This window comes from Mucor mucedo (genome assembly GCF_025094135.1).
Source record: "Mucor mucedo strain NRRL 3635 chromosome Unknown EV154scaffold_6, whole genome shotgun sequence".
Taxonomy (NCBI): Eukaryota; Fungi; Mucoromycota; class Mucoromycetes; order Mucorales; family Mucoraceae; genus Mucor; species Mucor mucedo.
Window position 1 is genome coordinate 264,081 of NW_026252290.1, and position 26,009 is coordinate 290,089.

The 26,009-nt window shown below is 34.8% G+C and overlaps 3 protein-coding genes across 3 annotated transcripts; 1 reads left to right on the forward strand and 2 right to left on the reverse strand.

Annotated features, from left to right (window-relative positions):
- Positions 1 to 5,860: 5,860 nt before the first annotated feature.
- Positions 5,861 to 6,892, reverse strand: EV154DRAFT_558605 (uncharacterized protein; the record flags this gene model as incomplete). Its single annotated transcript, XM_051605498.1, has 1 exon — positions 5,861 to 6,892. One exon carries the CDS (start codon positions 6,890 to 6,892, stop codon positions 5,861 to 5,863), a length of 1,032 nt encoding a protein of 343 aa, XP_051462682.1.
- A 6,466-nt stretch (positions 6,893 to 13,358) lies between these two features.
- EV154DRAFT_535782 (uncharacterized protein) lies at positions 13,359 to 14,249 on the forward strand (the record flags this gene model as incomplete). The annotated part of the gene is made up of 4 exons (XM_051604092.1): positions 13,359 to 13,374; positions 13,436 to 13,525; positions 13,600 to 13,741; positions 13,814 to 14,249. 4 exons carry the CDS (start codon positions 13,359 to 13,361, stop codon positions 14,247 to 14,249), a joined length of 684 nt encoding a protein of 227 aa, XP_051462683.1.
- A 2,067-nt stretch (positions 14,250 to 16,316) lies between these two features.
- On the reverse strand, positions 16,317 to 20,256 carry EV154DRAFT_492850 (uncharacterized protein). Its single transcript, XM_051599728.1, has 10 exons — positions 20,153 to 20,256; positions 20,021 to 20,096; positions 19,200 to 19,941; positions 18,603 to 19,134; positions 18,452 to 18,536; positions 18,324 to 18,398; positions 18,127 to 18,261; positions 17,455 to 18,106; positions 16,734 to 17,397; positions 16,317 to 16,676 (listed from the first exon to the last, which is right to left on the reverse strand). The coding sequence occupies exons 1-10, from the start codon at positions 20,199 to 20,201 to the stop codon at positions 16,411 to 16,413; spliced, it is 3,276 nt and encodes a 1,091-aa protein (XP_051462684.1). The 5' UTR covers positions 20,202 to 20,256; the 3' UTR covers positions 16,317 to 16,410.
- Between the last annotated feature and the right edge of the window lie 5,753 nt (positions 20,257 to 26,009).

The following is a 26,009-nucleotide window of genomic DNA, read 5'->3' on the forward strand; positions in this document are numbered from 1 at the left end:
CTTTCTAAAAACAGTCTAAAATACTTTGCGAGGGTTCCCCATACGTTCGTTGAACGTGTAGAGATATAAAAAACCGTTTAAACGCGAACATATTACAAGAAGACCTTAATCATGCCATGAGAGTTTGGATTCTCTGAATAAAGTGAAAAAGATGGGTTTGTGTGACATTGGAGGGACTAGTATCGCGCGCGACAGTGGCATTACGCAGCAAACGCGCGATCACATGAAATAATTTTTTGCATGAATCAAAAAGTCCCCGTCACGAAAGGGTCTTGTGATTACCCAAAAATTTTTTTTGAGGGGGTGGGGGAAAAGGTATAAAAAGGGCAGGATTTTCCTCATTTTTTTTTTTTCTTTTTCTTTAAAATAAAATCATATTGCCCTGGGTTACCGGGCTTTGGTTTTTTACCGTTAACGCGGTTTTTTAATATTAATGAAAATGAAAAAAAAATTCTTATAATTTATGAAGATGAAAAATATATATAAGCAATTTTATTGGCTGAATTTTACTTCAACCCAATGCATGAAAAGCCCTTTTTTTTTTTTAATTGAGGCGGGCTTTAAATGGTCTTGGGAATTGTTGTTAACTGAACAACGGGTAGCCTCAGCAAAGTGTTCTTAAATAAAAGTTTACATATTTTTTGAAAAATACCAAAATGCCTTGATAACTAAGCTTTTCACGACATTTATTCATTCAAAAGAAAGGAAATAGGTATGTAAGTAAAGATAACATGAACGATTAAAGGCTCAAACATTATGTTTGATTAAATAAACAGATAAAGTATCATGACATAAGCTCACCCAAGGATTAAATCATGTTACAAGACGCGACTTTGACTGATAGGATGCAAAAAAAAAATCTGATTTAGAGGACATCGAAATAGAAAGACGTTGGGTAGATAAAAAAGTAAGTTTACATTATTTTTCTTCGTGGTCGACTACGTTTTGATAAAAGACGACCTGTATAAAAATATCAAAATAAATCATATTACAAACAGGAAAGTAAACGACTAAATTTTCACAAGCGAATGATGAATATTAATGAGCAAAATGATTCTTACTAATTACTTCTGATTCAATCGGCTCGAGGCCCATTTTACAGTCGTTCCAGCGCCAGAGGGCGGATAATAAATTGTTTCGAAAGACGGTTTTTTAAATCTCAAAGGGCGGTTTTTTTTTCTCAAAGGGCGCTTTTCAATTATGCAAAAGGCGGCTTATTTTTTCCTCAAAAGTCGGTTTCTTATATTCAAAGTTCGTTTATTTTGAAATTAACAGTATTTATAACGGTTCACCACGTAAGCAGATAGGAAAACAATTTACAGAGTGCTGAGCGAATTCTTGGAGGTGCATAGGAGGAACACCGTTACAAGCTTCAGCAATTCGAGTTGTCAAGTCTTCAGTATCTTCGAATGAACTTCGCTTGACCTTATTTTTGACAATTGCCCAAAATTGCTCTATTGGATTAAGCTCGGGGGGGTAAGGAGGAAGGTAGATACTTCTGTATCCTATCATGAACGCTCAATAACAATGAATTGAATACTATTTTTAGTGTATTCCGGATGTGGAGAAACCCAAACGTATGTCCGAGAAACGATACATACACCGGTAACAATCAGCCCTACCAGAAAACTTCAGCAAGACCTTCACCGACTACTAGTAATAAAGCAATGTCACCTAAACCGTCGTCTCACATATGAATGAAAGTTAAGGTGGTGGCCGTTGTCGCTACAAAATAAAAAAGATCGGGTTTGTTGTCGATGACTTGTTTTATTTCTTGTTGGCGACAACAAATAAAAATAACAGTATTCAAGCATTAGCAGTCTCGACTCTACAACTGAAGATATACACAGACAGTTCAGACACGTGCTGTGGAGTAAGCTTACCAATGATATCAATATTCGGATTTTGGAACAGCCAAGACAAATCAGCGTCTATAAACATTCGGGAACTGAAAGCGGTATATTATGCATTAAAAATGCATGCTCCAAGATTTGAAAACTGCACAATAAAGGTTTTCACCGAGAGTATAACTGCCTTTAAATATACAACAAAATTAGGTGGTGCAGCCCCTGTTCAGCTACAGGAGCTGGCAGTTCTGATTCAAGACATTTGCAACCGTTATCACTTGACTGTAACTTATCAGCACGTTGTTCTTAGCTTATATTGAAAAAACAGAATCAGTCACCTCCACTTGTCCTGTGATATTTGATAGAATGCACGTAAAAGATAATGAGATAAAACGAATATTTTTATTAGGGTAAAAAGAGACTCAAGAACTCTGCTGCTATGAAATAATCAATCCTTTTTATATTGCCAACATCTCCTGCATTTATGATGAGTCAACCTTTCTGGTTTTGGAATAAATCTATATTTTAGTCTTCCATCTTGTATTATCTGAACTCTACTCGTTAGAATTGATTAAAGGTAGCGTTGTCCCAGATGTGTGAAACGGGAACACGAGTATTCTGACAAATACTCGGTGCAGTGGCACACGTCTTTGTAAGATCGTGTAACGGATACTGTTAAAAGACACATACTTGTTTGTCAAGTGTAATTGGCAGTAGAACATAATAGTTATAATTGATCATTTGTGCATTAATTTTCTAATGCATAAAATACGATCCCAAATATAGAATATCTTATCAAAATTTGTATATTTGGTTGTAGAAGATAGGTATCCATTAATTCATACACTATTTCTTTATACTCTTTATAGGAAGTATAATTATTTCAACATATAAGTAAATGAACCATTTATACTAATAGCTGTTCTATTCTCTCTATGGGTAGCTAAGCCATTGAGAGAACTATTAATATTAAGTTTCTCTTTCTTATAATTCTTGATTTGATCTGAGAAGATTCTCTTCTCGATCGGTAATATCGTAACTCAGCGGTATAGCCTTCTGTATCCAACTGTCATTCGTATATCGTATTAAGGCCAATCATGTAATCTTTAATATAGAAATATGTACTCGTAGTAGGAGAAGTTGTATAGCATTATACATGTGTATGCTGGTATGCAACATTGAAGGTTCTTTTTTATTTCATAATTTAATTATTTGAACGATTTGCTTATTTATTCTTAAGTAAATCGTACCCAAATACGACAGTGTTTATGAATTTTTCTTTCCAATTTTTGGGTGCCAATCAGACTTAGACACACTAGGTAATCACAACATTAGCTTGTAATGACAGTGAAGCAGATTTTATGGAAAACAGAAATCGATCATCCCATGAAGTTTAGATGATATGGCATGTCAATCGACGTGTAGACCATCGCGTGATTATAAAAAATACGTTTGAAAAAAATACGGAGGTCTAGACATTTCCGTAAATACGAACTGAAGCAAGATTATGAAATTACTCTTGTGTAACATTGTCTTTTTTGTATTAAGATGTCATGTGTCTTCTTTTTATACGCGTGAATTCATATCGGTGAATTGAATCGTTCCTTCTCTGCAAATGGCACTTATTAAATGTACTTTTCAAAAGTATTTTCTGAGATAGTCAAGCATCCCTTCATTCTAGATAAAACCAAACTCATTTAAACAAATATAATTCTTGCTTGATAGAATTTGGCTAACCACACTTTCTCTTTTTTTTTTGTTTATTAACTGTATCTGCTCTTTCCAAAGATGCTTATCAAGAAGTTGGTAGAGAGAGAAAAATAAATTGGGGGTATTTTGACTTGTTTGAGACTACAAGTAGAAAAAGTGGACGCTCAAAATCAACAGTAGTAGGTTTTTGTTTCCCCCTTCAAAAAAGAAGTCATAAGGATATTTCATATGCCACCAAGGCATCTTATGTGGCAAACTATGTTACTGGCTGTATGATCTCATTTTAGTTATGGATTTCGTGAGTTAAAATTGGTTGCTAACAAGAGGTAGTAAAAATCTTGAGCTCATTTTTGGCCCCGAGTTATACTATATGTGGATAGGTGACACTTTTTTGTACTGTGAATTGGCTTAGTTTTCTTCTAGATATTACGCATCATTTTTACCTTTGTAAAAAGACAATAGATGACAAAGGGGTAGAGAGTATTTACATTGGATGATGAGACGCGAATAAATAAAGTGTGCATTTTTACAAAGAAGGACTCCATTTCACTCGGTATACTTCATCGAACGAACACTTTATTTATGCCCTTGTGCTGATACTCATGAAATTGCGTTAAGAAAATATTGGACAGAGGAAGGAAAGTATCCTTGAGTTAGGTTCGGCGTCTAAATTACAAGATATCATATCAACAATCACACAAAATATATATAAATAAATTTGAGCTTGAAGCCCATTTCGTGTCCTAAAAGCCTTTCGTTATGTATTACATACTTTGTTTGGACCGGAAAGACTATCCAAGCCTATATTCGATATATTGTATTAATTCAGAGCATTAGTCGTATACACTAAAAAGTAGTTTTTCAGCCTGTATATCAGCTTTAAAACATTTTCAAGGTGAACATCAAGAAGTAATTTAATGCATTCTTTTCATGAAAGAAAAGCTATCAAAGAGAATATAGTTATATTCTTTGAAATTCTGTGCTGATAAAAGGAACACACACACCCAAAAAGCGTAATTATTTTTAGAGTCTTCTTAATAGCGTCAGAACTATACATAAAAACTTCTGAATCATAGGTACATTGATACATAGTACAAACATGTAACGTTTGTACTTTTAAATCATTACTTTTCAGATGTTGTATTGGAATTGTTCATTAAAGTAAACAATGTTCTTAAAGACTCTTTGATGTAGCTAAGTGGTTGATCACAAGCAATTAATATAGCATCATTGTATTCCTTTTTTTTTTGCCTCCTTGATCACAGGCCTGGTTTTTCGTAAATAGCAATTTTTTTTTTTTTGCATAATTACCCGGTAAATATCCAAAATGTTAAAAAACTCTAAAATGGATACGTATTGTAACCAAACCTTTTTTTTTATAAAAAGGGCATAAAATTTTATTTAATAATATGTATCTTCTTTTCAATCCACATCAAAATGCTTAAGGGAACTATTATCTTGGTCTTAGCTTACGTCGCTACTGTCTACTGTGCTGCTGCTCCCAATCTTGAAGCCAGAGCAACCACTCATCCTTGTGCTCCTTTGCCTGGTCACCCTAGTGTCTGTTAAGATATGTCTAAAGAAAATTGTGGGTAGTAAAAGGACATTTATACGTTTCTTTATGGCAATATCGATATTTATCTGCTAAAACCTTATAATTATACTTTTACCCCGACTGTCTTTTATTAAAAAGTATTTATAAAAACGGAGCGAGTCTTTTATTTGTTATAAACTGAGGATTACTGTAGTTTACTAAAGTGTTGCTTTTCGCGTCTAATACCTTTCCAAAAAAAAAGTAATAGTGTAAATAGTTATACTTATATTAACTTCTTCTCGAGAACATTCTCGTGATGCATTTATTATGTGTCTCATTTTCTTTACACCTAGTTATTATACTATATTTACACTATCCAAATATTTATATAGGATATTGTAGATTTCAGTAGATAGCAGTAACACATATTTTATTTTATTGTGTAAATCATTTAATAAATACTCTACCCATTGCCCTGATTGTGACCAATAAAAGTTTGTTTCCATCTTCCAATGATCTTTGTAATATAGTCAATCGACAAATAATGAACAACTTTCACAGCACCTCAAATATTTTACAAAAGCTTATATGAGTTTTTAATAAGTGGTACATAAGTACAACGTTTTTTAACAAAACTAATTGTTTATTTTTTTTTATATGTCTTAAGAAGCTAACTATCAAAATACTTTTTAATTAAAACTCTAGCTAGCATTGTATCCATTGATTACTTTAATCATTTATGAATTGGGCGGTAACTCCAGTGGTTACGTCAAATAGGAGCTTGATCGTTTTCCCCAATAGGTGATTTAGCAGGTTCTTCAGTGGGCGTTTGAGTGGGTACTTCAATGGGTGCTTGAACAGGTGCTTGTGCGGGTACTTGAGCGGATTCAGCAATAGGAGCTTGAACGGGAGCCTGAGTGGATTGTCCCGCAGCCTGAGGACGCGTATAGGTAGCTAAACCTATCTTTAAAGTGTTAAAGAGAACTTTCTCGCGGTTTCGAAGATAATCATAAGATTCTCTCAATTCCTGACAATAAGCCGCCAAATTTCTCTTCATAACGTCGGTGGACTGAGGAGATACTCTTCCCACTAATTGACGAATAGACAGATGGAGTTCTTCTTTAAGACGAATCAAGTCACTTTCATGTGCAGTAAGACTATCTGTAATGCTCATGGTTACATGGTCAAATACATCACCTTCACGTACATCTGGAAGTCTGGCTTCGACAGGTTCTTGGGGCATAACGATAGGATTGAATGGTGTGGCAGGAGCTAAAGCACGAGGGAAGGGTCTATCCTGAGTTGCAGCTTGAGCTACAGTGACAACAGTGGCAACAGGGGGTGAAGTCTGTGTAGCAGTATTTGTACCACTTCTCTCGGCTCTTGAGGAAGAAACAGGAGCAGCAGTAGGATGGTTTTTCGTTTGAGTTGGGCGAGTGGGCTTTGCCTTTTTAGGTTGGGTGGGCTTTTGGGTGGTCTCTTCGTCAGTTTGCTTTCTCTTGGAAGCTAATCTCAATGACGTACGAGTTGCTGAAGAGGATTCGGGGAGAGATCTGGCTGCAGGAGCAGGGCGGGTGATGGTAGACTTGGAGCTGGAAGCAGGCTTAACATTGGCAGCAGGCTTTGCTTTGGTAGTAGGCTTAGGCTTGGTAGCAGGTTTGGCTTTGGGGGTAGGCTTTGCTTTGGTAGCAGGCTTGGGTTTGGTAACAGATTTGGCCTTAGGGACTGGCGTTGGTTTAGGAGTAGCGGCTTTTCTGTTGCCCCTGGTTTGCTTGCTAGTTGATCGAGTTGTTACGGCCATTGGTAAAAAAAAAAAAAAGGGAATGATTGTATAGCGAAATTAGTTTTTTATTTTTATTTTTTGTAAATTAATATTATCTGATTTTATAAGAACTTGTATGCCTACATAAAAAAATTGTTACAATGAACGTTTATTTCTTTCATTGTCGATGGGTTTATTATTTATATTTTTTTCTTTTTACTTGTCACTTGTAAACAATCAAAGGTGCAAATAGGGTCAGTATAAACATTTAGTATAATAGAATAATATGATGTTCCTCCCTACGAGTTAGTCGAGCTTGATTTATACAACATGTACTAACAAGATTAATGTAGACATCTATCAGTAGATCATAAATCATAGGTAGAAAACCTGCGTTTAATATTGTTCAAATAGATGGGTGTTATTGTCCCCATAATGATTATCTTTGGATATTGTCTTTTATTGATTTTGAGGTTTTTTAATTGTTTAAGCTGCCAATGAATGTAAATTCCTAATCCATGTTCTATACAAAGAAACAGTGTAAATTCATTCCCATAAATTAGGTTTGATACAATCTATGAGAGAACAACTTATCTGTCAAGGTCTGAATAATGTGTATAATTGTTAATTGAACCAAATCTGACACACGTGGCTGCACCATGGTCAAATGTACAAGCGTAGCCATGAGTATGTAAAATCGAAACTCAGGTACTGATTTCATTTAAGCGAAGCCATGAGTGTGCAAAGTCGGTACTCAGGTACTGATTTCGTTCAAGCGTAGCCATGAGTGTATATAAAAAATAAGCAATTCCAGATGTACTGACTGATGCACAAGAAACCTATTTACATCACGAAATCCGATAAGGCAATACAGGTTTTTAGTCTTAAGGGCCCTCGTAAGCACATCAAACTATTTTTTAAAGATCCCGATTAAGGACATTAATTTTTTTTTTTTTTTTTTTTTTTTTGTGAAAGGTTACAGTTTTTCCAAATAGAATCTTTTAAATTTTAATGATGTAAATGGACAATTTATTACAACATTGAATTTTTTCAGCGCCAATCCTTCTACAGATAATATTATTTTAAAAAAAATTGAATTAAACAAAAAGTTTTCTATACTTATCTATTTCTATTTCTAAGTCTAGTTCTTCTTCTACATCTACTTCTAGTTGCTCTTCTACCCCCTCTAGCCGCCCCACGTCTATTTCTACGTCTCATCAATTCCTCAAAAATGGTAACCCTTCAGCTACTACCGCCTACATCAGGTGCGTCTTCATCTTCAGGAACAGCTGCACTATGATCTTGAAGGTGAACAGTGTCGGTAAACCCGGTATCACCAAGGTCGATACACATATTGTGTAAAATACAACATCCGGTAATCACCTCGTTGATCTTCAACTGGTCCAACATGTAAATGTACTTACCAGTAAATTTCCAACGAGCCACCAACACACCAAAGGCTCTTTCGATCGCCATTCTTGTAGATGAATGTACACGATTGAATGTACGCTTGCGACTGTCTAACACGCATTGACTCTCAGGAAATGGTGTGATCAAGTTGGGTCCCAAAAGATAGGCAGAGTCACCGATCATGAACGTGTTGTCAGGAAAGTGAATGTCTGGGTGGCGAAGAATTGCACTCGCTATATCACTTGATCGGAAAGCAGCAGCATCATGCGTTCTTCCTGAAGTAAATATTGTTGTGTTAGCTTTTATATTGTTTCATCGTAGATCATTTTACTACAATACCTGAGTCACGCACTTTGATGTACGTGAATCGTAATGTAGAATCGCATACGGCAGTAAGCTTCACGGAATAGTTGTTCTTTCTATCCCTGAACATAGCACCCACGGTTGAAGGAGAATGTTGGTAAATAATAAAGTTCTTACCATCCACAGCACCAATTACACCATTCAATCTATCTCTAGTGTTACTCCCAAAACCGACAGCGATCGCATTGGATCTGACAGGATCTGATGGCCAAGTCAAGAAATGACCAAGCTGATCCTTAATTGCTTTGAGCGTTCTTATGGTGAAGTTGTTGTAACTACCTGATGAAACACCCAAAAGCAACATCACGGATGAGTGGCAAACTATCCCCCTCACTCTCAAACGTTAAAAACGCATCCATAGTTTACGGGTTCAGGCTTATTGTAACTAGTGTTGATGATTTCGTTTCAAGGAGTAACTTGCTTTTAGTAAGAGACCTAGTATCATTATTTTTATGTGTACCAAGAGAAAGGCGGAACTTTAAGTTGCAAAAAGGTATTAAAAAAGCCCAAAAGTCTAGGCATCGTTACTGAAAAAGCAAGATTTCGTTCTGAAGTTGAGGATTGCTGATATAAAAGTCAAAAAAATGAAAGATCCCTGGTGAAAAACATACATTCATGCACATGACCTGTTGATACTTGCTGAAGAGACTCTTTGGAATAACGAAACTGATATGGTGTGCCATGATGTCAATTTCACTAACAGGTTCGTTTTTTTGGGACAATCAAGATATGTTTACTCGTAATGTAGGATTAGGCACAATTGAATTGGGTTTGTTAAATGTATGATTTATATCGTCATACTATAACGTATCAAGCAGAAGAATAGATAGGGTTTACAAAATGCAATATACATACAATTATTTCTTGGCAAAATGAGGGTCCAATAACACCTTGACTGTAACCAAGAGGGACTTTATAATTTATTATCTTATTTAGTATGGGAGATTGTTACAATGGATATGCGGTGTTTCTACTTATGCATATTCTTACTCACTTCCAATGTCTCGTTTGGATTTTTCTTTAATATTTGCTCAAAGTTTAGATCAAGCGAGGTCAAAGGGGCAAGCAACAATTAAATTGTTAAATAAAGAATAAATATATTGGTTCATAATTATCCCCAAGTAGTACATTGTTTCGCTTCAGTTGATCAGCCTGTAAGTTAAAATGTTATTGATTCAAGTCTTGTGGGCAATCCCATTTCAGAAACATGGGCGTTGGTCCGTAAATAAAACATAGTTTCTGATCTGGGATCTATTTTTTTTAAAATGGTCACACGTCGTAGTTAAGAAAAAAAAATTAACCTGCTCATAAAACAGCATCACTTGGTGCATGATAAATAAAGATACACACCTATCATCAACTTTTCAGACCAAATACAATGGTATTAGAATAGTGTTGAGCTTTTTATATAAATTCTGAAAATTGTAACACTGTCATACGTTTCACAAACGTTGGTCAGTCTTTCTGTACAATAATCCGAAAACATGGGAAACTTCGTTACAATTGACATTTGTGTGAAGCATATTAGGTCATACAAATAAAAATCTCGTGTCCGGTAAAAAATAAAGTCAAAGTAAAAGAGCTACCACTTACTTCAGTTGAAGTAAAAAGTAATACTGAAGAAATGCCGTTTGTTTGTATCTTATGATTTAAGGTGTTACCACAGGAGTGTTTCTAAGAAGTAAATTGATGTGGCGAAGCTCTTTATTTAAAAATGAATTGGTATATTAGTCTGATGTAAAATTGATATTTTAATTTGTGTATATAAAGTCTAACTGTAGCAGCAGCAAGACAATGAGAATTAGTGTGTCTTAGTTTAAACGCATCGATCTAACACTTAATGCACTTTAACTGAATCCCTTCCTCCCTTCCTCCCTTCCTTCTTTCTTTTTTTTTTTTTTTTTTTTTTTTTTTTTGATTTTGTACACATGTTACACTTAAAGTTATTAGTTATTTAAGTTCGAAGCGTAGCTGACGAACTCAACTTATTATCCCAAGGGGAGGAGACTCTTGCTGTCCCACCCTTTTATCCCACCCTATGTTATATTTATATTTTAGCTTATTATTTTATTTCTGTATGGATACGGTTCGATATTTATCCCAAGTATCATTTTATTATATTATTTATCATATTTTTTTTTTCTGAATTTCGCATTAATAAAGAAAAGATGGTAATACAACAAGAGTCTCCGACCTTATGAAGGATAATTAAGAATTACACTTATAGAAGGTTACATACTTCTTACATAATAAAAAAAAACCAACCAATTCATATACTCACTGAAAATTAGCATCACAAGTTCAGACCTAGACACACTGGAAAACCACTCCATCGAACTTTGCACATTGTCCCAACAGTCAAACAAGTCGCATCTCCTATCACCATTTTATTTATTTATTCCCTGCTGATTTCTTCATCATATTTCATACTCCTCCCCAAAAAAAAAGCACGATGCCTTAAGATATTTGACCCTATACCAAACATCCAAAAATTAATAAGATGAGGCAGGTAGGATCTTGACTATGAGTGTGGTCGAGAATAGATCTTTTTTTTTGAGAAACGATAGAATGATGTTAAAGCAACCCATGGGTTTAGGAGTCTTGTGCAAAAAATAGAGCAATCATTCAGGAGCAAACTCCCATTAATTTAGCCCTTGGATGGTTTGGTAATTTTAAAATGAATTAGCACTTTTGGCCCCCTTCTGGTTTTACGCTTGATAATTCTGTTGACCACTTTAAGTGGCTGTTACACAATATGCGACTATAACTTTTGCTTTTTTTTTTTCGAGTAAGGGCAAGATTGACAGAAGAGCTCGATCGGTTAAGTCGTTTAAATTACAAGAGACAAAACAAATAATTCAAGGCACCTTTTTGCTGACAAGTATGGCAGATTACTACAAAAAGACAGCATTTGAGTGCTCTTTTCGCAGGAGTCTTTTTTTATGTTCTTTGGACATGCAGGAATGGAATATACTGATAATGGCCTTTCTAAAAACAGTCTAAAATACTTTGCGAGGGTTCCCCATACGTTCGTTGAACGTGTAGAGATATAAAAAACCGTTTAAACGCGAACATATTACAAGAAGACCTTAATCATGCCATGAGAGTTTGGATTCTCTGAATAAAGTGAAAAAGATGGGTTTGTGTGACATTGGAGGGACTAGTATCGCGCGCGACAGTGGCATTACGCAGCAAACGCGCGATCACATGAAATAATTTTTTGCATGAATCAAAAAGTCCCCGTCACGAAAGGGTCTTGTGATTACCCAAAAATTTTTTTTGAGGGGGTGGGGGAAAAGGTATAAAAAGGGCAGGATTTTCCTCATTTTTTTTTTTTTCTTTTTCTTTAAAATAAAATCATATTGCCCTGGGTTACCGGGCTTTGGTTTTTTACCGTTAACGCGGTTTTTTAATATTAATGAAAATGAAAAAAAAATTCTTATAATTTATGAAGATGAAAAATATATATAAGCAATTTTATTGGCTGAATTTTACTTCAACCCAATGCATGAAAAGCCCTTTTTTTTTTTTAATTGAGGCGGGCTTTAAATGGTCTTGGGAATTGTTGTTAACTGAACAACGGGTAGCCTCAGCAAAGTGTTCTTAAATAAAAGTTTACATATTTTTTGAAAAATACCAAAATGCCTTGATAACTAAGCTTTTCACGACATTTATTCATTCAAAAGAAAGGAAATAGGTATGTAAGTAAAGATAACATGAACGATTAAAGGCTCAAACATTATGTTTGATTAAATAAACAGATAAAGTATCATGACATAAGCTCACCCAAGGATTAAATCATGTTACAAGACGCGACTTTGACTGATAGGATGCAAAAAAAAAATCTGATTTAGAGGACATCGAAATAGAAAGACGTTGGGTAGATAAAAAAGTAAGTTTACATTATTTTTCTTCGTGGTCGACTACGTTTTGATAAAAGACGACCTGTATAAAAATATCAAAATAAATCATATTACAAACAGGAAAGTAAACGACTAAATTTTCACAAGCGAATGATGAATATTAATGAGCAAAATGATTCTTACTAATTGCTTCTGATTCAATCGGCTCGAGGCCCATTTTATTTTATTGTGGCTCTAAATAAGGAGATCACTCGAGTAACCAATCATACACTTTCCCCTTAGTGTACTTGTTTCTGTGGCTGGAACATTTTTTTTTTTTGAATATTATGTCATTCTGGCATGTGAAAAGCTTAATTGAAGGGGTATGTTTCTAAAAGACATGCATTATATTTCAGCCTATGAATTTAAAAATAGAGATAACTAGCAGATACATCCTTTATATTTTGTCATTTCCAAGAGTTCTTGGCGAGTGTCAAAAAGGTGAATATGACGCAGATATTCGCTTTTAAAAAAAAAAAAGCGCGTGAACACAAGTAAAAAAGGTGCTAACGATTTGTCAAGTGCTTGGTGTAACATCTGACGTCTTTGAATGCCCAGGTTTCTATTTTTGGAATTTTGGTCTCCAGTGTAATATAAAAAAGCTCTCTTTTTTTTTTTACCTTCTACTTCTTTTTCAATTCAAAACCTTTATTCACAATAATAAATATCTAAATACCATGTCCATGTTTGACAAAATCAAAGAACAAGCCAACCGTGCTGCTACAGGTAAATTCTCATTCACAATTTCACTTTGAGTTGTAAGTGCTCATTCTATTGTTCATATAGGTGCAGCTGCATTAGGTCAAAATGCTACTCGTCAAGTTGGCGAAATGGCCAACACAGCCAGTAAGTTTTATGTAATCAAGTATTATAAAGGAAAGGTTAGACTGACTGTTCTCACTATTAGCCAAGACAAGCCCCACTTTCAATAGTCCTATTCCTGGTAATTTGGCAGAAGAATGTGCCAAGGCTTCTCGAATCCTTGAGCAATTCATCAGTAAGTTGTTTATTATTATTTTTGGATGAGGCGTTTTTTTTTTTAAAAAAAGATTTTAAACTGTTTCATCGTAGTTAAAGATGAGGTTGAAAACGGATTCGATACAATTATTCCTGTTTCAGTAATCAAACAAGCAAAAGGCCTTGCCATTTTCACAGTTGTCAAGGCAGGATTTCTCTGGAGTGGACGTGCTGGTAGTGGTGTTGTAGTAGCAAAGTAAGTTTTAGTTAAAGTGCGTGTCGGTTGTACATGGTAACTCATACACAATTTTAGGTTACCTGATGGTAGATGGAGTGCCCCCAGTTGTATTGCAACCGGTGGTGTTGGTTTTGGTGCACAAATTGGTGCTGATATCACAGATTTTGTCTTGATCTTAAATAGTGATGAGGCTGTCAGAGCATTTTCTCAAGGCGGTAATCTTACCTTAGGTGGTAACCTTTCCGTAAGTGTAGGTCCCATCGGTGCGGGTGGTGAGGCTAGTATCGCTGGTGATATACGTGATAAAAAGGTCGCTCCTATCTTTTCTTACACCAAATCAAAGGGTCTCTTTGCCGGTATGTCGATTGAAGGTACAGGTTTATTAGAGTTGCAAAAGGCCAATGCCACTTTTTACGGCCAAGCTTTACGTGCTGACGCAATCTTGCGTGGTGATATTCCTCCTCCCGCTGAAGCCAAGATTTTGTACGATACCATTACCAAAGCCGAAAGTCGTGAAGCTTATTAAGTCGCTTTCATCATCCCCATTCTCTATCCACACACATCCCTTCATTTAAATAATATTAATTGTAATTCTATTAAAAAACAAAACAAAAAAAATTACATTTGTATACACCTATGGCCACGCACAAGATAATATATACAACTTTTTTTTTGTCCTTGTGAAGGCCTTGAAGACGTAAAAAATTCAAAGAAAAAAGATGTCTACTACAACCAGCCATGGGCTGCTACCATAAGACTTTAAAAATAAATCAAAGTTTTATGACACTAGCCACAATGATTGCTGACATGCCATGCAGCTGTAAATACGAACTGAAGCAAGATTATGAAATTACTCTTGTGTAACATTGTCTTTCTTGTATTAAGATGTCATGTGTCTTCTTTTTATACGCGTGAATTTATATCGGTAAATTGAATCGTGCCTTCTCTGCAAATGGAATGTGAACAAGAACTTATTAAATGTACTCTCCAAAAGTATTTTCTGAGAAAGTCAAGCATCCCTTCATTTTAGATAAGACCAAACTCATGGACAAAGATAATTTATGCTTGATAGAATTTGTTGGTTAATCACACTTTCTCTTTTTTTTTGTTTATTAACTGTATCTGCTCTTTCCAAAGATGCTTATCAAGAAGTTGGTAGAGAGAAAAATAGAAATAGGGGGTATTTTTAATTGTGTGAGACTACAAGTAGAAAAAGTGGACGCTCAAAATCAACAGTAGTAGGATTTTGTTACCCCCTTGGGTAAGAAATCACAAGACCCTTTCGTGGCAGGGATTTTTAATTCATGCAAAATTATTTTATGTAAAAGCAGGAAGAAATGCCACTGTGGCTGCGTTTTTGCTATGGCAGTTAGAACACAATGTACACAGTCCTCCATACAATAAAAAAAAAAAAAAAAAAAAAAAAGGTCGTACCGTGCCTTTCTTCCTGTTCGTATATTTTTTAAAATATTACCAACCATGCCATGCCATGACTACGTCACCTCTAACTCTGCAACGTGAATAAGAATTTTAGAGTAACCACACCTTGCTACTGTCATCGTCAAAAAGGGAGGCCTCCGTAATTTATTTGTGATAGGGAGTGATAAGGATGGCTCAAGATAATACTTCTGAAGCCTCATTCACTTGCATACGAGGTCCAGCCATTTTAAATGACAATTTCAAGAGACAGTTATGGAAGATTGTATCCCTTTTTTTTTTGAGCCACGGACGTTAGTTAATCATATAAATGACAAGGATATTTCATATGCCATCAAAGCATCTTATGTGGCAAACTATGTTACTGGCTGTATAATCCCGTTTTGGATATGGATTTCGTGAGTTGCCATTGGTTGCTAACAAGAGGTAGTAAAAATCTTGAGACCCCGAGTTATACTCTATGTGGATAGGTGACACTATTTCGTACTGTGAATTGGCTTAGTTTTCTCCTAGATATCACGCATCATTGTTACCTTTGTAAAAAGACAATAGATGACAAAGGGCTAGAGCGTATCCACATCGAATGATGAGACGCGAATAAATAATAAGTGTGCATTTTTACAAAGAACGACTCCATCTCACTCGGTATACTTCACGGATGAGTAACAAACTATTCTCCTCACTCTCAAACGTTAAAAAAACGTCCATAGTTTACGGGTTCAGGCTTATTATATCTAGTGTTGATGATTTCGTTTCGGGGAGTAACTTGCTTTTAGTAAGAGACCTAGTATCATTATTTTTATGTGTACCAAGAGAAAGGCTGAATTTTAAGTTGCAAAAAAGGTATTAATAAAGCCCAAAAGTCTAGGCATCGTTACTGAAAAAGCAAGATTTCGTTCTAAAGTTGAGAATTGCCGATAAAAAAAGTCAAAAAAATGAAAGAGCCCTGATGACAAACATACATTCATGCACATGATCTGTTGATACTTGCTGAAGAGACTCTTTGGAATAACAAAAATGTTATGGTGTGCCATGATGTCAATTTCACTAACAGCTTTGTTTTTAGGGACAATCGAGGTAACCATACTCGTAGTGGATGATCAGGTACTATTAGATTGGGTTTATATAGCGTATGATTTATGTCATCGCCATACTATAAGGTATCAAGCAGAAGAACAAACAGGGTTTATTAAAGGTATAATATAACGCAATATATGTATATATACGGAGACTAATAAAAAATTATGGCCTTACAAATACACAATGTTTTTAGTTTCTACTACCGCGATGGCTAGATTTGTGATGTGGTAAGGAGTATCAGGATGCTGGACTGAAATTTCATCTCTTATAAAAAATTCTATAGCATAATAGCCATACGTGATATTTAAATTGACACATGTGTCAGATTTAACTCCATCAATAGGCAAACTGATTTCAGATATTGATTCGTGCGGATTTTTGGCTGACAAAAAATTGCCTTCCGATGACCTAATTTCTGGGTGGAATTTTATCAACTCTGGTAAAAAACAGTAATTAAATTTAAGCTTCAATGTTTGTAAATATATAAAATTACCCAACTCTAACAAGCAAGGAAGCAGTAGTGTATCATCTCTCTGTATATTTTTGAATCGAATTTTAAACTTCACATTAATGCCTGAATGTAATATTATCTGTTCCTTTCGAACAACAATGATTGTGTCCCCGACGTCTATGTAAGCATCTGTACCATCATCATTATGCTTTATACAAATTAAGTAAGAGTTTTCAATTCCAGTTACGATCAGTTTTTTAAGGATCAATCCATATGTGCTGCCTGCCACTTTATAAGGATCTCCATTCTTGAAAGCGCTGTACATAGGATGTTCTTTATGTGCCACCGGTTGTAGAAGCTGGTTGATTGGTTTTTGCATTAAGATTCCTTGTGTACTTATTTCTTTCAGTTGAATAGTTTTTCTCATTTCTTCCTGTAATGTTTTTGTGTAGGCTTTATACAGTATTGATTCATGCTCGATGATAAAAGCGTTTTCAAAAATAAACAAATAATCCAGTTTGTCAAGTTCATAAAATAACCTCATACCAAATGTAGCTGAAATAATCATTGAAGTGACATTTTCAATCACTGGCTTAAATCCTATCATAATATTACGGAGGGTGGTGTGGGTTCTGCAGTTACACTCTTCGCTAAGATTCAACTCTATTTCGTTGTCCATGTTCAATGATTTACTACCGGACGACAGCTAAAACAAATATTAATTGAAATAAGTACAAAAACGAAATAAGAAAATCTTACTAACAATATCGGCCATCTGTAATTTTAGTGTATGCAAAACACTCTTATAGTTGTCTAGTTTAAAGAAATCCCATTTTGGATCTTGATCTTTGTGCGTATCGCAATAGTCTATAGTCTTGTTGGTAGTGATGCTTTTCCAAATGGTTTTGCACAAACTGATATTTAAATTTTCGATCGGGATTATCCTATCTGAAATAAACATAGCCTTGAACATCTCCTTTTCAGACAAGTCATGTTTAACGACTTGGTTTAAACCAAGATGTATGTAGGTGCTATGCAGCTGAGCGATAACAAAATACGACTTGAATTTGAACTCTTGACCAATACGTTTCTGAAAAGCGGGTAGCAAACACGATCCGATATTACATAAGCGCACTTTTCTTCTTTCGACAACTTTCTGAGGTATGCTACTTAAATGAAATAGCTGCTGTATGTCTTCTTTAAATATGTCCACATTTTCCATGAAAAAATCTTCAATCATTAAAGTATACCCAATGTTCTTATCTCTCCAATCTTTTTCAAAACATTTATCTAACTGGGCAGATATCAGAGTATTAACGTATGCTAAATACATCAACAGAAAAATATGGGTATATTTTGCTTGAAATACGGGTATCAAAGTACTCTTGGTTGTTGCCACGTTTTCCAGTTTTTTTCTGTGGAGAAAAAACTGGACAATTCACTTTTTTGAAGAGATTCTTTAATTTTTGTCGAAGAAATATCCAGATAGAGTGATTGAATAGGATATTCTCTATCACCGGGATAACTGCTTAGATAGTCATCAAAATTTTCTTCCATGAATTTTTTCATCCTAAATTATGAACACAATTAATAAGTATCTGGAAGAAAATATAGCTATTAAGAAAATTATACCTTTTGCTTATATGTAATACTAACTTCCGGTATATAGCCTGTTGTTTAAAGTAGCTTTCTAAGGGTTGAATGTCTCTATAATTGAGTTTGAGTTAGCTAAATGTCTATACGAAAAAAAAAACACCTACAAACTGTCGTATTCTGTGAGTTCTGTGACACGATCATTATCTCCAAGAAATCCACACACGTATTTTACTGACTCAAGAGAAATGTCTAATTATTACAAACACGATAAATATATATATATTTCTTAGCGAATATAACATAGTTAGACAATACCTATACTCGCTATATAATCTGGGTTTGAGTTTTCAAAAAGCGATCTGGACACCATTTTGCGTTGTTCCTGTGCATCCGAATTTCTTGGTAACGTTTTAGGTGACCTTTGAACACAAGATTGCCGTACTAAATCTTCCGCTACCAACTCACATTGGGACAACAAATGAAAGTTATTCCCAAATTCCTTGTAGTTTTTCCTAATCTTGTCTTTATCAAATGATAAAAAATTGTGTTTGTAATTTTGATCAACGTATGTCCGCATTAATGATTTTAACTCATCATCAAGGACTTCAAATTCGTTTTCTAAGACGTTCATATTGCGGCAAATATAAACAAATGCCTCTATCTTGTCGTTTTGGAATTCCAACAGCTTCTGTATATGGTTTTGACAGTCTTTGCTGACCGAACATAACAAATCTCTATTGATTTCTTCTATACGCATAGATTGTAGATATGTATTCTTTGTTTCACATAACTCTTCGGTATATATATTTTTAAATGGTCGATTCTCTTGAGTTTTATATGAGAAGGGCTGTTCAATAATAATCAATATTAATATATCCCATAAGCTTTAGACGATCACTTCGGGATTTTTACCTGACAAGATTTGTACTGGCGTATCAGATCTTTTAATAGCGCATCCTTGATGGGGTTCATATTTGTCCCTTTATCTTTGAGACGTAGCTGTATATATTTTTCTAATTTTGTACCAAAGGGAACGGTAAAGCGGACTGATTTTAATGATTTTGCAACGTCAATGAACAAACCCGAGTCTAAATGTGGATAATGAGCTGACACCAAATCCAAGGTTACAAAGCATTTATTCGGGGTGAATTTTGTTACAAATAAGATATACTTTTTGTTGTATTTCAACCGTACTCGCGTCTTTCCATTAAATAGACTATTGCACTGGACATACCGAAAATTTGATTCAAGTTCAGTAAAAAACAATAATCTGTCGTGGTCATCTTCTTCATTAATCAACCCGGCTTGAATATAAAGAGGACGGATAACTTTATCTCTTATTTCAAAATCCCAAAATGTCGGAAGGCTTATTACATAATGAAACCCATCATTTGGTATTTGCTTGAACGTAAAGTCATCTCTTGCATGTTGAAGGAGCGTTACCATGGCTTTCTGCAATAGAGTAACATGTGCATCATTTATGTAATCATGTTGCTTTGTTTTGATGTATATTTCATTCAGTTTCACCAAAATATTGTCCACGTAGAATATATGTTCACGATCTTCCTCTTTTTTTCTTATGTCAGCACTCTCTCCGTATGCCAAAATATCCCCATTAAAAGCATTATACAGTATAGAAGCCCTTTTTTCAATACTAACTCAAAAAAAAAAAAAAAAAAAAAAGAGTTAGGTTTTTCCTTGCGGCAATTAATAGTTAATTTATTCATACGAACGTCGTGCTAGCCATAGTCTGGTTCGCCCTAATCCCGGTCTTGTAATAACTAATGTATGCTGCATCTTCGTCAAAACCTAGCTAATACTGTTAATATAATACAATTAGAGATCTGTCATCAACCTATACTAACTTAACTCAACGCAGCATGAGTGCTTGAAAAAGTTATAAGAGCTACTCATATAAAGAATATGATAAACAAAAAAATAAGGGCGGGAAGGAAAAGATGGTTCGAGAGTTTAAAAGTAAAATTTATTTGTTATTGAGCTGATTTTGGTGCTACACAAATATGTAAAAAGAAAAAAACATCATGTGCGAGCCTGATCTATTCACCTGATGGCCACAATAAAATATCTATCTTTAGTGACTAATTTGGTCTATCTATATGTTTAAAAGGTCTTGCACAAGATTTTTTTTTGCCATAATTAATGATGAAATCGCTCTTAATTATTTGACAATAATTTACAAGGATAAAGCGCGAGTTTTTTCTGTCAGGACAATAAGACATATTTTGTGTCCCACCTCATTTTTGAATCAAAGGAGTGTGATCATTTAAAGTCAGCTACGAGTTCCTTTCATTTGAATGGACACTAATGCTGGACGATCTAAAAATCAGAAGATATGTACAATGGTTCCTTATTTGTTAACGACCTAAATGGTACTAATTTTAGTGACTATACCACTAAAATATTTCATCTATACATGCTGCTTTCGAGTTAACCAGAGTGAAAATACTTTTGACATCTCATCATTCAGTGTTTGTTGACTGTTGAAATTAATTATATTGTTAATGTGGCCGAATTATATGTAACCGATAAAGTTTTTCTCATATAGTTGCTTTTTGATCCTGTTGAATGTACTGCAAAGACTTCATCACCAAATTTCCTTCGATCGTGGGTTGTGTGACAAACATATCTCAACACAGCATATACATATTTTTTTTTGCTGCTCCCTTACAGCCGTACAACCTTGATAATCTATTTTATTCATCTACTTTTTTTTCTCTCTCTCTTTACTTCTTTACAACACTCCATTGTAATAACCGGGCCTGTCAAAATAAACGGAGTTGCATAATTCGGGAATCCCCCCAAATGTCCCTGAGATTTAAAACTACATCCTGATTATCTTATTTTTATAGATGAATTATCTTTTTTTTTTTTTGAAATATTGGCCTTTAACTTTATTACGTTCATAATGCAAATACACACACACGCATGCACAGCGAGTAGTTTAATATATGTTGTTGCACTATATATTCATAAATCCATCACCCTTTTTTTGTAAACAAAAAAGCCCACATTTTTCATATAAGCTCCTTTTTAATAGGTACTACTACCTTTCATAATCTGTTATGCAAAGCACAGTTTCATAAAGTCACTCACCCTTTTAAGCGGCGGGAAGAATGCATCTTATTTCGTCACATAAATTAAAAAAAAAAGCTTTTGACTGTTATTCTTGCTATAACCCGAGCATTGTGTCTTACCCACTGCATGAGGAACATTGAACACTTTGCATTTATAAAAGGACGAGACTTGCTGTTTGGTCGAGTTATTCATATCAATAGGTTTCATTAAAGCATTCATGACTATCACAACCCAAATATTTCACGTTACTCAGCATTGATCATACAGTGGTAATTAAGAATTACACTTATAGAAGGTTACATACTTCTTACATAATAAAAAAAAACCCCCAATTCATATACTCACTGAAAATTAGCATCACAAGTTCAGTCCTAGACACACTGGAAAACCACTCCATTGAACTTTGTACATTGTCCCAACAGTCAAACAAGTCGCATCTCCTATCACCATTATATTTATTTATTCCCTGCTCATTTCTTCATCATATTTCATACTCCTCCCCCAAAAAAAAGGACGATGCCTTAAGATATTTGACCCTATACCAAACATCCAAAAATTAATAAGATGAGGCAGGTAGGATATTGACTATGAGTGTGGTCGAGAATAGATCTTTTTTGAGAAACGATAAAATGATGTTAAAGCAACCCATGGGTTTAGGAGTCTTGTGCAAAAAAATAGAACAATCATTCAGGAGCAAACTGCCATTAATTTAGCCCTTGGATGGTTTGGTAATTTTAAAATGAATTAGCACTTTTGGCCCCCTTCTGGTTTTACGCTTGATAATTCTGCTGACCACTTTAAGTGGCTGTTACCCAATATGCGACTATAACTTTTGCTTTTTTTTTTTTCGAGTAAGGGCAAGATTGACAGAAGAGCTCGATCGGTTAAGTCGTTTAAATTACAAGAGACAAAACAAATAATTCAAGGCACCTTTTTGCTGACAAGTATGGCAGATTACTACAAAAAGACAGCATTTGAGTGCTCTTTTCGCAGGAGTCTTTTTTCATGTTCTTTGGACATGCAGGAATGGAATATACTGGTTTAATGGCCTTTCTAAAAACAGTCTAAAATACTTTGCGAGGGTTCCCCATGCGTTCGTTGAACGTGTAGAGATATAAAAAACCGTTTAAACGCGAACATATTACAAGAAGACCTTAATCATGCCATGAGAGTTTGGATTCTCTGAATAAAGTGAAAAAGATGGGTTTGTGTGACATTGGAGGGACTAGTATCGCGCGCGACAGTGGCATTACGCAGCAAACGCGCGATCACATGAAATAATTTTTTGCATGAATCAAAAAGTCCCCGTCACGAAAGGGTCTTGTGATTACCCAAAATTTTTTTTTGAGGGGGTGGGGGAAAAGGTATAAAAAGGGCAGGATTTTCCTCATTTTTTTTTTTTCTTTTTCTTTAAAATAAAATCATATTGCCTTGGTTTACCGGGCTTTGGTTTTTTACCGTTAACGCGGTTTTTTAATATTAATGAAAATGAAAAAAAATTCTTATAATTTATGAAGATGAAAAATATATATAAGCAATTTTATTGGCTGAATTTTACTTCAACCCAATGCATGAAAAGCCCTTTTTTTTTAAAATCGAGGCGGGCTTTAAATGGTCTTGGGAATTGTTGTTAACTGAACAACGGGTAGCCTCAGCAAAGTGTTCTTAAATAAAAGTTTACATATTTTTTGAAAAATACCAAAATGCCTTGATAACTAAGCTTTTCACGACATTTATTCATACGAAAGAAAGGAAATAGGTATGTAAGTAAAGATAACATGAACGATTAAAGGCTCAAACATTATGTTTGATTAAATAAACAGATAAAGTATCATGACATAAGCTCACCCAAGGATTAAATCATGTTACTAGACGCGACGTTGACTGATAGGATGCAAAAAAAAAAATCTGATTTTGTCAATTGTCTTAATGTCTGGCAATTGAGTCGTTGCGGGCACAGCTGTACGTCGTGGCCAATATTATTTTATTTTATGCGAGAAAAAGACAATGTTTATTGATACTATGTGAAACTAAAAATATAAAAATACAATTTGGACCCCGATGCTCTCATGCAGCATCCTTCTTGACTCGCTTTAACCTTTTGGGTATTGTTGGCTTAAATCTTCGTGCCGGCTTGATCCATCGATTCCACCTCTGGATGAACAATGGTACCGGCCCGACAATTTAGAGGACATCGAAATAGAAAGACGTTGGTAGATAAAAAAGTAAGTTTACATTATTTTTCTTCGTGGTCGACTACATTTTGCAGTCTATACGTTTTGATAAAAGACATGAAAAAGACGACTTGTATAAAAATATGAAAATAAATCATATTCCAAACAGGAAAGTAAACGACTAAATTTTCACAAGCGAATGATGAATATTAATGAGCAAAATGATTCTTACTAATTACTTCTGATTCAATCGGCTCGAGGCCCATTTTACAGTCGTTCCAGCGCCAAAGGGCGGATAATAAATTGTTTCGAAAGACGGTTTTTTAAATCTCAAAGGCGGTTTTTTTTTCTCAAAGGGCGCTTTTCAATTATGCAAAAGGCGGCTTATTTTTTCCTCAAAAGTCGGTTTCTTATATTCAAAGTTCGTTTATTTTGAAATTAACAGTATTTATAACGGTTCACCACGTAAGCAGATAGGAAAACAATTTACAGAGTGCTGAGCGAATTCTTGGAGGTGCATAGGAGGAACACCGTTACAAGCTTCAGCAATTCGAGCTGTCAAGTCTTCAGTATCTTCGAATGAACTTCGCTTGACCTTATTTTTGACAATTGCCCAAAATTGCTCTATTGGATTAAGCTCGGGGGTAAGGAGGAAGGTAGATACTTCTGTATCCTGTCATGAACGCTCAACAACAATGAATTGAATACTATTTTCAGTGTATTCCGGATGTGGAGAAACCCAAACGTATGTCCGAGAAACGATACATACACCGGTAACAATCAGCCCTACCAGAAGACTTCAGCAAGACCTTCACCGACTACTAGTAATAAAGCAATGTCACCTAAACCGTCGTCTCACATATGAATGAAAGTTAAGGTGGTGGCCGTTGTCGCTACAAAATAAAAAAGGTCGGGTTTGTTGTCGATGACTTGTTTTATTTCTTGTTGGCGACAACAAATGAAAATAACAGTATTCAAGCATTAGCAGTCTCGACTCTACAACTGAAGATATACACAGACAGTTCAGACACGTGTTGTGGAGTAAGCTCACCAATGATATCAATATTCGGATTTTGGAACAGCCAAGACAAATCAACGTCTATAAACATTCGGGAACTGAAAGCGGTATATTATGCATTAAAAATGCATGCTCCAAGATTAAAAAACTGCACAATAAAGGTTTTCACCGAGAGTATAACTGCCTTTAAATATACAACAAAATTAGGTGGTGCAGCCCCTGTTCAGCTACAGGAGCTGTCAGTTCTGATTCAAGACATTTGCAACCGTTATCACTTGACCGAACTTATCAGCACGTTGTTCTTAGCTTATATTGAAAAAACAGAATTAGTCACCTCCACTTTTCCTGTGATATTTGATAAAATGCACGTAAAAAATAATGAGATAAAACGAATATTTTTATTAGGGTAAAAATAGACTCAAGAACTCTGCTGCTATGAAATAATCAATCCTTTTTATATTGCCAACATCTCCTGGATTTATGATGAGTCAACCTTTCTGGTTTTGGAATAAATCTATATTTTAGTCTTCCATCTTGTGTTATCTGAACTCTACTCGTTAGAATTGATTAAAGGTAACGTTGTCCCAGATGTGTGAAACGGGAACACGAGTATTCTGACAAATACTCGGTGCAGTGGCACACGTCTTTGTAAGATCGTGTAACGGATACTGTTAAAAGACACATACTTGTTTGTCAAGTGTAATTGGCAGTAGAACATAATAGTTATAATTGATCATTTGTGCATTAATTTTCTAATGCATAAAATACGATCCCAAATATAGAATATCTTATCAAAATTTGTATATTTGGTTGTAGAAGATAGGTATCCATTAATTCATACACTATTTCTTTATACTCTTTATAGGAAGTATAATTATTTCAACATATAAGTAAATGAACCATTTATACTAATAGCTGTTCTATTCTCTCTATGGGTAGCTAAGCCATTGAGAGAACTATTAATATTAAGTTTCTCTTTCTTATAATTCTTGATTTGATCTGAGAAGATTCTCTTCTCGATCGGTAATATCGTAACTCAGCGGTATAGCCTTCTGTATCCAACTGTCATTCGTATATCGTATTTAGGCCAATCATGTAATCTTTAATATAGAAATATGTACTCGTAGTAGGAGAAGTTGTATAGCATTATACATGTGTATGCTGGTATGCAACATTGAAGGTTCTTTTTTATTTCATAATTTAATTATTTGAACGATTTGCTTATTTATTCTTAAGTGAATCGTACCCAAATACGACAGTGTTTATGAATTTTTCTTTCCAATTTTTGGGTGCCAATCAGACTTAGACACACTATGTAACCACAACATTGGACTTTACACCTTGTCCCAATAGTCATACATCCGCATAATAGTACGTTTCTCCTGTTGTCAATTCCATCATCCCATGCTCTCCTCCTTATACACCCTATCTTTT